This window comes from Papaver somniferum, chromosome 8 (genome assembly GCF_003573695.1).
Source record: "Papaver somniferum cultivar HN1 chromosome 8, ASM357369v1, whole genome shotgun sequence".
In the NCBI taxonomy this organism is placed as follows: Eukaryota; Viridiplantae; Streptophyta; class Magnoliopsida; order Ranunculales; family Papaveraceae; genus Papaver; species Papaver somniferum.
This window is the reverse complement of record NC_039365.1, coordinates 69,553,690-69,566,270: the sequence shown is the minus strand read 5'-3', so window position 1 is coordinate 69,566,270 and position 12,581 is coordinate 69,553,690. Positions and strand designations below refer to the sequence as shown.

At 38.0% G+C, this 12,581-nt stretch overlaps 1 protein-coding gene across 6 annotated transcripts; it reads left to right on the top strand.

Annotated features, from left to right (window-relative positions):
* Window positions 1–277: 277 nt before the first annotated feature.
* On the top strand, window positions 278–6,811 carry LOC113301474 (calmodulin-binding protein 60 B-like). 6 transcript variants are annotated; one of them, XR_003336342.1, is made up of 10 exons: window positions 290–451; window positions 641–762; window positions 1,774–1,849; window positions 2,899–2,957; window positions 3,352–3,845; window positions 3,920–4,080; window positions 4,169–4,372; window positions 4,878–5,139; window positions 5,701–6,425; window positions 6,502–6,811. XR_003336342.1 is itself a non-coding variant. In XM_026550249.1 (9 exons), exons 2-9 carry the CDS (start codon window positions 668–670, stop codon window positions 6,264–6,266), a joined length of 1,917 nt encoding a protein of 638 aa, XP_026406034.1. In that variant the 5' UTR covers window positions 278–386; window positions 641–667; the 3' UTR covers window positions 6,267–6,742. The 6 variants fall into 6 exon arrangements, 5 of the variants coding, with proteins under 5 accessions (XP_026406034.1, XP_026406035.1, XP_026406033.1 ...); XM_026550249.1 differs by having other exon boundaries at window positions 278–386; window positions 5,701–6,742; XM_026550250.1 differs by having other exon boundaries at window positions 5,707–6,742.
* Window positions 6,812–12,581: the final 5,770 nt, after the last annotated feature.

Genomic DNA, 12,581 nt, shown 5'->3' with positions numbered 1-12,581 from the left:
TCCGTATTTTTACTAGTCGGACCAGTACTTCACCAGGTTCACCTCACCTATACGGCTGTACCCATACCATTATCATCCTAGTCGTATGTTAACATTCCTCCTCCTCAAAGTGCGAATATTTATTTTCCCTGAAAAGCAAAAGGATATTAAAGTCATTTTGAGCCCAAATTAAATAAATTATCAACGTTCTAAACAAAAACAACGGTTCAGATCTAATAACCTTAAGCGACGACTAAGAGAGAGAGAAAAAGAAGAGATTAGATTTAGATTTTTCTTTTCATTTGTTTCTCTCTCTACTCTTCTCTTTAGCCGTCACTGTAAACTCAAACTCGGAAGAAGATATAATATAAAGAGAGTGTAACAACAAAACACAAGAAGAAGAAGAAGTAAAGCTTGACTTAATCACTTATTTTTAGTTTTTAGTCAATTAAATTCTTAGTTACTTATTAAGGTTGGTTTGTTTAATTCTTCACTCGATGATTTTAATTTCGCTTTGAATCTAGTGAAATTCGTTTAGGAATTTGAATCTTTTGTGTTTTCTTAGTTAGATCTGAATTGAATCTGGAACAATATCCTGACTCTGTAGAAGAATTTTGACTTTCTTGAAGTGATTTGATTCGGTAAATTTTGTTATATTCAGATCTGTGAAATTTTGATTTGGGGGGAAATGCAGAGACCGACTATGAATAGAGAAAAACGGGGTTTAGGTACAAGTGAAGCTGAAGAAGGTCAGCCTGAGAAGAAACGACCTGCTCTTGCTAGGTAATAATTTAGTCTTCGATTTAGTTCTATAAACTGAGAGTTTAGGTGTTTTGTGTTTGTTTGTTATATGTGACTGTCTATAATTTATTTTGGGTTAGACTTTAGGAATTTTTGCGTGATAAGGTTTAGTTGATTTCCTTAATTAGGAAATTTTTAGTGGTTTGTTAAACAAAGGTCTATTTAATTTTCTAATTTTGCATATTAGGAAATTTTGCTCGTGCAGAACGGTCTATTTAAGTTTCTAGTTTTGCACTAATAAACTTTTAAGATCTTATTTACGAGAAGAACAGTAAACTTTCAAGCAACTGTGAAAACATAATTTTACTAGTATTTACTAGATGATGGACTGGGGAGAAAATCCAGAAAAGTATCACAGTTTAGGAGCTGTTTAGTATGTCATTTTTCGGTTTGGCTTCAATGGGGTTTGGGGTCAACTCTGGAGTCCCTACAACTTTACAATTGGAACTGTATAGAATCTGGCATGTTTAAAAATATTTGCTAATCTGCGTTAAATACACTTAGGATTGCAATTTATAGTATCTATGGTTCTATGTATGGCTCACCCAATTACCTGAGTTTGGTACACGCCCATCATGTCATGTCTGAGTACATGAGAAATGGAAAGTGGTTCCCATTATGATATAATCATTGTTTAGATTGAGTACCTTAGACGGACCTCACGATTATTTATGTATCATCTTTTCATGTACTGTATTTCTTTCTATATTATAATATTGTCCTGTCTTGATGTTGAATCTCTAAGACTCAGATATATTGTCTTTTTCTGTCACATAGTTATTGTTGGATGTGTAATCTGATTCCGTCTTAGTTGTATTCTGCATTCTAGCTTGTGAACCCTCTGTTTGGATTTAGGTTTGCTCTACACTACAGCAGTACTATAGGCATGCTTTTCTTATATTTATTATCTTTTATTTGACACTCCAGTGGGGTATTTTTCTCGTTTGCTTTGTGAGTACTAGGCCACCGTTCACTAATAAGTATGCAATGCAGTGTTATTGTGGAAGCTCTCAAGGTGGATAGTCTTCAGAAGCTTTGCTCATCTCTGGAGCCCATTCTTCGTAGAGTTGTAAGTTACACAACCCTTGATGCTGAAATCTTTCTTAAAATTCTTGTGGAGATGTGACATAGAATTTTTTTAGCATGTATTTATGTAGATATCCTCAATACTCGGAGATGTGACATAGAATTTTTCTAGCATGTATTTATTTAGCTATCCTCAATTCTCAAGTTGCTATCTGGTTGGTATGCTCCCGTCACCTAATTGTGGAGATGGGTGTAGAGACTTCTCAAAGAAGATGGGTTCTATGCTCTAAACACACTAGCCAGTTTGATCTTCTTATAAATGATATAAGAAACTTCGCAAAACACAGAAAGAAAAGACTGATCGCAAAACACAGAAAGAATATGTCCTTATTCTGTAAGAAAGTATATTTTGTATTAGATTGAATTGTGGAAAAGAGAAATAACTTCTTCTTCTTCTAAGCCTTTAGTCCCAAACAAGTTGGGGTAGCCGAGAAAGGGAATACGAGGACTTCCCAAGCAGTCACTCATCTTGGTACTGCTCCCTCCCTTCCCTAGGGGAATGGCTGGTTTTCAACCAAACAAAGGTACACGAGAACTTCCCAAGCAGTCACCCATCTTGGTACTCCTCTCTCCCTCTATTGGTCTATCGCTGGCTCGCCAAGCCTATCGCGACCCTAGTTTCATAGGGGAACTTTTTGGAATTAGCAGGAGAAATTGAAGTAGTTATGGCTATTGTTGAACCACAATTCTTTTACTATGATCATGATTTATGTGTTGTGCCGCACTAATTTCGGGTAGCTTAAAACATAGATGTACTCTTAAATCATTCTTCCAAGCTCTAATGTTATTATTTTCTCTCTCATTGACTCTAAATCTTTAACCGTTATGTGAATCGTTTGCCTTGTAGGACTCTACAGTCTGCACATATGTAGTATTTAGATGTACGAAAGAGATGTAATACTGGTTCTTTTTTTAAAGTTCGGCGAGCTGATAAGATAGTCAAATGCCGACTCCTCTATTTGTTAACTGGATGCACTGTTTTAGTGTGTGTATGGTTTGTTGTCCTGATGATTGATGACCATTGTGTGACAGGTTAGTGAAGAGGTTGAACGTGCTCTTGCAAAGTTAGGTCCTTCTAGGATCAATGGAAGGTGAGAGATAATCTTGATTTTATTTCAGAAAATATGAATTAACTTGTCTTTTATATGTTATAAGTTGCATTTCGCAGCGTGCATATATCATAAGGTTAGCCCTGAAGGGAGTGACACAAAATGAGCAACATATGTTTTTTGATAAATTTAAAAAGTAGAGCATATTCAAATGTTCAGTTAGGATTTATTGCTTATATCAAAAGATTCAGAACGCCATTTTTTTTCCGGGTAATTTATTTCACAATTTCTTATATAAGGTCGGTTAAAATAAATTGGCCTCTCTTGATATTCAGCCAAAGAGCCATTACCTTGCCGACCTCTTAGTCATCTAAGATGTTGCTGATTGAGAAACCTGTCTGTTCTACTTCTAACTCTTTAACCTATGCATTTCCAGGTCTTCTCCAGTAAGAATTGAAGGGCCTGATGGAAGAAACCTGCAGCTGCAATTCAGGTCAAGGCTATCGCTGCCCCTATTTACCGGAGGGAAAGTAGAAGGGGAGCAGGGTGCAGCAATCCATGTCGTTCTGTTTGATGCAAGCACACGCCGTGTCGTTACATCAGGACCAGAGTCCTCAGCTAAACTCGATATTGTTGTCCTTGAGGGAGATTTCAATAACGATGACGAAGACGGGTGGACTCAAGATGATTTTGAAAAACATTTGGTCAAAGAGCGGGAGGGCAAGAGACCGCTTCTGACCGGTGATGTGCATGTAACACTCAGGGAAGGTGTAGGAACCCTAGGGGAGCTCACATTTACTGACAATTCTAGCTGGATTCGAAGCAGGAAGTTTAGGCTTGGCCTTAAAATTTCTTCTGGATTTTGTGAGGGTGTTCGAATCCGAGAAGCCAAAACAGATGCATTTACCGTGAAAGATCACAGAGGAGAACGTAGGTTCATAACTTGATGCTATGTTATTTAATTTTTATCGTCATTGCCCTGAAATTTTGTTTGTTCTTCTCAGTTTACAAGAAGCACTACCCACCTGCGCTAAATGATGAGGTGTGGAGATTGGAAAAGATTGGAAAGGACGGGTCATTTCATAAGAGGTTGAATAAGTCTGGGATATACACTGTCGAACAGTTTCTCCGTTACGTAGTCAGAGATGCTCAAAAGCTGAGAAATGTAAGGATGTATTATATGGTTGCTGAGTTATTAACTCCGCACGTTAATTTCTTGCTTTTGTCTGATGCGTCTATCTGATTTTTTGTAGATTCTTGGCAGTGGCATGTCGAACAAGATGTGGGAAGTTCTTGTGGATCATGCAAAGACTTGTGTCCTGGGTGGAATGCTTTATGTTTATTATGCTGATGATACAAGGAATGTGGGTGTCGTTTTTAATAATATCTATGAGTTCACTGGTCTTATTTCTTCTGGGCAGTATGTTTCTCCTGATTCTGTAACTGAATCTCAGAAGGTAATTTTACTTACCTTGAATTTTTTTGTGGAACTAGATGTAGACTCTTGCTTTAGTTTCACCATTGTCCTGTTTGTTACGCCAATCCATGTACTGAAAGCTGAACATTGTCCTTGGCCGTCATGATTGTGAAGTGGTGTTCTGTTAGAATTTTGTACTGGATTGTATGACATATCCAGCTTATCCAGCAGGATAAAAGCAAGAAGGCAAGCAAGGAAGCCTAAAATTTTATGAGGACAGAGTTATCCTGAACTCGTTGAGTCTGTATTAGTCAGTTGCGTGAATAAGGGTTTACTGTAAAATTTTGGAGGGATAGCTTGTATAATTCTATTTATTGGGTATTTGAAGTTTTAGGTTATCAAACCCTTAGTTGGTTATGAACTTCCTTTTCAAAAATTTCTGATCTGAAGCATTTGAACATGGTGATGTCATTGATATCTTACCGGAAAAAATAAATCCCGAGTCATTAGTATTATCCAAAGCTGAATCCCTGCATGTGTTACAGGTTTATGTGGATACCTTGGTAAAGAGGGCATATGAAAATTGGATGCATGTTGTGGAATATGATGGCAAGAATCTTCTAGGTTTCAACCAGAACAAAAGAGGTCCTTCTACTCGATCAGAAGTTGCGATGAATGTACCAGAGTATACTACTGCATATGATCAACATCAGCAAGTCTCTGTTCCTCGGTTACCTGGTCCTGTTCCAGTTCCAGTTCCAGGTCCTACAGTACATTCTACAGTGGAGCCAAACTTGACTGTCGGTGGTGAGCATATTTAACCTGTTATTGGGTAAAATTTATCTACTGTTAGTAAGTTGAGGCGGTTAAATATTTCATATTTGTAATTTCGAAGGGTGTCTTGGAATTTCAAACAGAAAATGTTTTTATAATTTACTTCTGAAGAGAAAAGAAATTAGGGTGTCAATCAGCAAACATATAGTTCTCGGAGAGTTGGGGTTTCTGCCTGCTGACTTGATGATAAGAAGATGATGTTAGTTCTAATCAAGTTTGATGCTTTACTTTACTGCTTTATGTTTAACATCTTAAGTTGCACTCCTAGGTGGAGAAGTTAATATCAAACAGAACATTTTTATTAGTTCACTTCCGAAGAGGGAAGAAATTAGGGTGTCAATCAGTGAAGATATAGCTTCATATAGGTATCGGAGAGTTGGGGTTTCTGCCTGCTGCCTTGATGATAGTAAGATGATGTTAGTGAACTTAATGAAGTTTGATGCCAGCACCCTGTTACGATTTTACTTCACTGCTTTATGTTTAACACATTGAGTTGCACTCCTAAGTGGAAAAGTTAATGTCTGCTTCTTTCAGCTGTAGGTTACAATGACAATCCAGCAAACAGATACCCGATGCAACCTCACCAAGTAAACTCTAACAGCCGTGCTCAGTTTGATGGCAACACTTCCAACGAAAATCAAATCATACGCAGTAGTAATGCATCTGGGTTGGCTCTTGGTCCGCCACAACCATCCACCTCAGGATTCCAGATTGGTGGTCCATCTGCTGTGCAACCATCAAATGTTCCTTATGATGACTGGGCTCTCCAACGTGATAACAGGGGAGTAGATGACATGTTCTCTGAGGAAGATATCCGCATGAGAAGTCATCAGATCCTCGAAAATGAAGACATGCAACATCTGCTTCGTCTCTTCAACATGGGTGGACACGCTTCTTTTAACGCAACTGAAGATGGGAATCCCTTCTCGTCTTACCTACCTTCTCCATCACCAAATTACAGCTATGACGAAGATCGTGGTCGTCCATCTGGAAAAGCTGTTGTTGGGTGGCTAAAGATTAAGGCCGCCATGAGATGGGGAATTTTTATCAGGAAAAAAGCTGCTGAAAAGCGAGCCCAACTAATAGAGTTGGATGATTAACAGATCCTGATGTAGGATTCTTCTAGAGCTACCACAGTTACCATGTACGCTACAGAAGTCTTCCTCGCGAGCGAAATATTAAGTTCTGTAGAACTGATCGGAACTGTTCTGGCTCTTAGGGGGTGGGAGGCCTGTTGTTGTACAGTTCTTGCCTGTACAGTAAGTTTTTTCTTTTTCTTTCATTAACAAAATTATTAATAATTGCGTGTTCTTGATTTTTTCCTTTGTTAAATAGTTTCTCTCAGCACTCTTGGATGCATTTTTGCGAACAATACACAAGATTTGGGGGTAGTTTTTATGTAAAACCCTTTAGTTGAAACTGTTGCAGTGATAGGAGACTTTTTGTGATATCAGATGGTTACCCTTAGACGTCTCTGTTCATTTTCTTAGAACTGTACATTGGTGAAGCGGTCGGCAAAATACCTTCTCATTTGCTGTACTTAGCAATGTAATATCTCAGAGTTTGCTGATTTTTTCTTCTGTTCCCTTTTTCTGTTTGTAGCATATGTTTAAACAGTGCTGATTGCAGAATTTTGCACCTTAAATCTCTTGGTTTCAGTACAGCCACTACTCAGGCCTGTAACTTAAATTGGATTACTATGGTCGTAGAATTTATGTGAATATTACCTCCCAAAAAGCCAGAAAAATGATAATAGAATTTACGAAGCTTAACCACTCGCTATTCCAAGTGGACAAATATTGTTTTGGTACTTGCACAAATATTGCTCAATGTGCTTCATCGCAGTTGTATATATGGCATCTAAAATGCCAAGTAATCGCAGTTGACCCTATAAACCAAATTTGTAACTGTTCCAAATAGAGTATCTTACATCCTTTGTGATGGCGTCCTAGCATTTTTAGAACGTAATCTTAACAGGAGATGGATGGATCGATCGAGCGGGACTAATAGAGTAATACAGTAATACTCCTAAAAAAGCTTTTAATATGGCTCATCTCCTTCCTACCTGTGAATCTAAAATTAATCGGTGATCTCATTCAAGAGTACATTCAAACAGAATTTTACCCAGCTGCTCGGTACTTGATGCTAAGTAACTTGGTGTCGACCTACTCCCGTGAGAATTTCTAAATAATCTTTATCTTTATATTATTAGACCATGTAAATTTCTAAATTGATTCAGTTGACTTGTGGCAGATCATGTCTGTTTCTTCCTGACTCGTTTGGATCTGACTGAAATCATCTGATTCTTCTGGATATGACTCAAAAATATGAGTCAGTGGTTTGTTCCCATGAATCAGGAGTATTTTATTACCTGATTCATACGGATCCGAATCAAGGATTAGATTTGACTCAGATCGCGAGTCAGATCTAACTTTCATAAAAACAAACGATATGACATCTGACTGGGGCCGAGTCAGATGTCAGACAACGCTGAGCCACCAAACAAAAAACATGTCGTTAGTTTCTTTGCTAAGACAATTCAGTTGACTAGTGGCAATTTTTCTATAGTCTTAGTGTTTTGGTTAAGACAAACAACGCACCATATACTAGCATAGTTACATCACGAGCCAGGTCATCAGCCAGGCTAGATAAGGGTGTGCGCAACCATACAACTATATTTCAAGTGATTATAGTCTGCTTAGCAAGCCTTGCCACATAGGGGTTTTTGGTGGAAATCATGGAAGAACAAGTCTACTGGTGGGGGTTCTAAAGAGACCCTCCATCTTAAACCACGAGATCAACGGTTAAAAAAAGAGCTCAAATTATTAAACATTCCGAAACCGTCAGACTTGGTGTCAAGAGGTATTCATTGTAAAAAAAAAAAAAAATTTAGGTTGAATTTGAAACTCTCTCTTGCAGATCCTGAAAAATAGCTTGGAGATAACGTATTTGCATGATTTTTTAGAACTATTAGACTTGATCATCCAAAATTCTCCCATACTTAACTTGGATTCTAGTATAAGACTTGTTTTAATCCTGCACTGGTTTTCATTGAGAGAATTAAGGTCTGCCTGAACATACTTGTACAACAAATTACTGGTAACACAACATTCATCAAATGTTCATTGATACTGAAAATGAAAGATTTGTAACTGTCGGGAAACCGAGGTTACGCTCATCTCGAACCCTTGAAACATCCTACTTTAGATAACTTAGCTCGAATTCTTTATTTATATCCTTAGATTAGCATGTATATAATGTACACGATAATAGACAATCACACACGACACACAGATGACGTGGTTCACCTACCCTTGTAAGCTACATCCACGACCAATACCACTCAGAGAATATTTCATTATCATAACAAGTTATTATATAATACAAAATATATAATCAGCTAGTTTATAACCCAATAGTGATAAGTGACTTAGAAACAACAAGACATATTACGAAGATTTTAGCTCTTTCTTTGTTCTTCTTCTTCCACAAACCTCCACTGCCATGGTTGCTTAGACTTTGGACAAGATCTTGAAGAACATCAAGAATTATAGCTTCTTCTATACGAACCCTAGGAATCCTATATTTCTCCATGCTCTCTCCCACTACAAGTCTCTCTTCTCATACATATTTCCCCCCATCACCAACCATTGTAGGATACTGTATTGATAACACTACAAATGCATTCAGTTAATTAATGAGAGAAGGGTCGAAGGTTATAAGGATAGAGATTGAGAAGAAGAAGAAGAAGAAGAAGAAGAAGATATGAAGAGAGAGATTAAAGATGATAGGTGTAAGAAAGGATAAGTTTTATCAATAATTCATGAGAGATAAGTCTGAGAAAAATAGCTCATATAACAACTACTGACGTACAACATATGAGTCTCTACAAGGGGACTACTACTTGAGATAAGGGCTACCAAGCTAGATAGAAAATGAGTTCCTAAATAATTTAGATAAATAACAACTAGTTCATGACAACTGCTTCCTCCTCGAAACGATTTTTCCCTCAAGAATTAGCTTAGGGAAACTCTTTTTCATGAACAGTGAGTCCTCCCAAGTGGCCTCAGCTGGAGTAGAGTGAGACCGATAAACTAAAACCTGAGCCACTTACTGCTTTTTACGGAGCACCATACGACAATCCAACACTTGCAGTGGAATCACCTTCATATCCATTAGAATCCAATGTGGGCAGATTAGTTTGAGGAAGTAACCTGGACCCCAACTTGAGCTTAAACTGAGAAACATGAAAGACCGGGTGGATTTTCGAAGTAGAAGGAAGTTGAAGTCTGTAAGAACTGTCTCGATTTTTTCCAGTACTTGGTAAGGGACAATTTTTTTTGCAGCTAGTCTAAGATTCCTTCTGAGATGAACAGAGGTTTGACGATAAGGTTGCAGCCGTAAATAAACCAAATCCCCCACTTGGAATTCTTGCTCGACTTTGTTTTTATCATCCCGTTGTTTCATACGATGTTGTGCTTCTTCTAAGGAAGACTTCAGAGCAATGCTAACTTCCTGTCGCTACTGCAAGTAATCTTCAACTGAAGCATTGATGGCTGAAGAATAATGAAGACCATACGGTGGTCGAGTGTAGCCATACAGAGCTTGAAAGAGAGTAAGCTTGAGACTAATGTGATAAGTGGTATTGAACCACCATTCAGCCATTGGAAGCCAACTCACCCATTTAGTTGGTCTATAACTAGTCATACATCTGAGATAAGTTTCAAGGCATGCATTCACTCTCTCAGTCTGGCCGTCATACTGTGGGTGATAGGATGATCTCATATGCAAAGCAGTACCAAACTTGGAATCTCTATCTGACACTATAGAAGAAGGAAGACCATGCAGCTTGTAGATTATGTTCAAGAATACTTTAGCAATAGATGAAGTTGTAAATGGGTGACCGATGAGAAGAAAATGGTTGTATTTAGTGAACCTGTCCACCACTACCAAAATAACTTCTCTGCCCTCTGACTTTGGTAACCTAGTGATGAAATCCATAATTATATGTTGTCATGCTTGATCAAGAACAGGTAATAGTTGTAGTAGGCTAGCAGGTAGGGCGTTAGAGCTCATCACGCTCTTGAGTAAACTGAATCAAATCTCTTTTTAAACCCATCCAGTGGAAAAAGGTATTTGCCCTTTGGTAACTAGCTTGTTGTCCTGAGTGCCCACCCACGCAGATGAGTGGATATTTGTTAACAATTGGTTTCTTGTTTTTAAACTTGATTACACCTTGAGAATAAGAATAATTAGGAATGCTGGTAGGATCTAGCATGAGTTTGGGGAGGAGCTCATGAGCCAAAGGGTATGAGTTGTAACTTTTAAGAACTTCATCCATACAAGCAGGCTGTATTTGAGTTAGAGAGTGACAATGAGATGAGGATGTATGCCCTAGTCTATAAAGTGCATCTGCCACCCTGTTTTTAGCTCCCTTTTTGTAGCAAAGCTCATAATCATATCCAAGGAGCTTAGCCAACCATTTTTGTTGAAGAGTGGAATGTAATCTTTTTTCTAAGAATAACTTAATGCTCTAGTGATCAGTGAAGATCTTAAAATGGGTACCCAATAATTATGGTCTCCACTTATTAGCTTCCATGACAATGGAGAGTAACTCCTTTTCATAAATAGAGTGAGCTAAAAATCTAGGTCCCATACCTTTGCTAAAGTAAGCTATTGGCCTCCTTTCTTGCATTAACACAGCTCTAAACCCTGAGTCACAAGTATCTATTTCCACTTCAAATGATTTTGAAAAATCTGGCAACAATAAAACTGGAGTAGTGGTGACAACTGTTTTAAGTTGTTCAAAAGCATCTTGGGCTGAAGGATTCCAAGAAAAATAGTTTTTATTGAGTAGCTTAGTGAATGCCTTGCTGATGAGGCCATAATGTCAAAAAAACTTTCTATAATATCCAGTCAACCCCAAGAATCCCCTTAATTCCTTGAGACAAGTTGGAACTGGCCAGTTGACCATGCACTCAATCTTCATAGGATCTACAACTACCCCATCACCATAAATAATATGACCAAGGTATTCAATTTGTGTCTGGCCAAAGGAACATTTGCTAATCTTAGCAAATAATGAGTTTTTTTTAAGTAAAGTGAGAACAATCTGAAGATGTTCTAAGTGTGATTGCATGTCTGGACCATATATGAGAATATCATCAAAAAAACGCTATAGTAAACTTCCTTAAATATGGTTTAAACACTTCATTCATCAAGGCTTGAAAAGTTTTAGGGACATTAATTAAGAAAAATGGAATGACCAAGAACTCAAAATGCCCTTGATGAGTTTTGGAGCCTGTTTTGTGTGTGTCAGCAGGGTACACTCTGATTTGATGGTATCCAACCCTCAAATCAATATTAGAAAAAACTGTAGAACCCTTCAATTCATCCAGCAGCTCCTCAATAACTGGAATGGGTACTTATCCTTGATAGTCAGGTCATTCAATCTTCTATAATCCACACAGAATCGCCAGCTACCATCTTTTTTCTTCACAAGTAGGATAAGAGAAGAAAATGGACTATGACTAGGTTTAATCACCCCTGAGTTAAGCATTTCCTGTACCAATTTTTCCACCACCTCTTTTTGGACATAAGGAGTTTTATATGGCATTTGATTTGGTGGGGCAGTGAATGGCTTGAGTGGAATGTGATGGTCATGAGCTCTGTACGGTGGAAGTTGAGTAGGTTCTTTGAATATGTCTGGAAAAGATTCAAGAAGATTGGAAATTTGTGGTGGTGTAGGAGAAGAGTTTAGTGAAGGTGTGTCTAATATGGAAAAGAGATGGCCTACTACTCCAGTCTTGTTCTTCTTTTGTGCAATTCTGTGCCAGATATCATGGAATTTTTGCTGGTGTCAGGATGTCTATTCAACTCAATGTGTTGATTAGCTCTAGTGAAAGAAACTGTCAGCTTGTTAAAATAAAAGACCACTGGACTCACACATTTCATACAATCAACTCCAAGCACCATGTCACAGTCTCCTACAGGTAATAACCTCACATCAAACTTGAAGTCATGACCCTGCATTTCCATGAAAATGCAGGACTCTTAGCTTGACTGACCAACTTGTTACCATCTGTTACAGCTACCATCAAATCAGTTGTGGGCTCCATATAACTATGACCCCTCCTAGCAGCTCAGGGTATAAGAAACTGTGAGTAGTGCCACTGTCTATAAGTATAGATAATGGTACCTTCTTCACAAAACCCCGAATCTTGATGGTTGAGTGAGAAAAATACCTGAGAGTGCATGAACTGAAATTTCCACCTCCTCTTCTTCTTCTTGAATGACTGGAGTATCCACTGGTGAATCAGCTTCAGTGGAGTGTTGATCTTCTTCATCTGCAGCTAGCATACAAAGTTGTTGCCTGACACATCTATGCGCTCTATGATATACCTCATTACATTCGT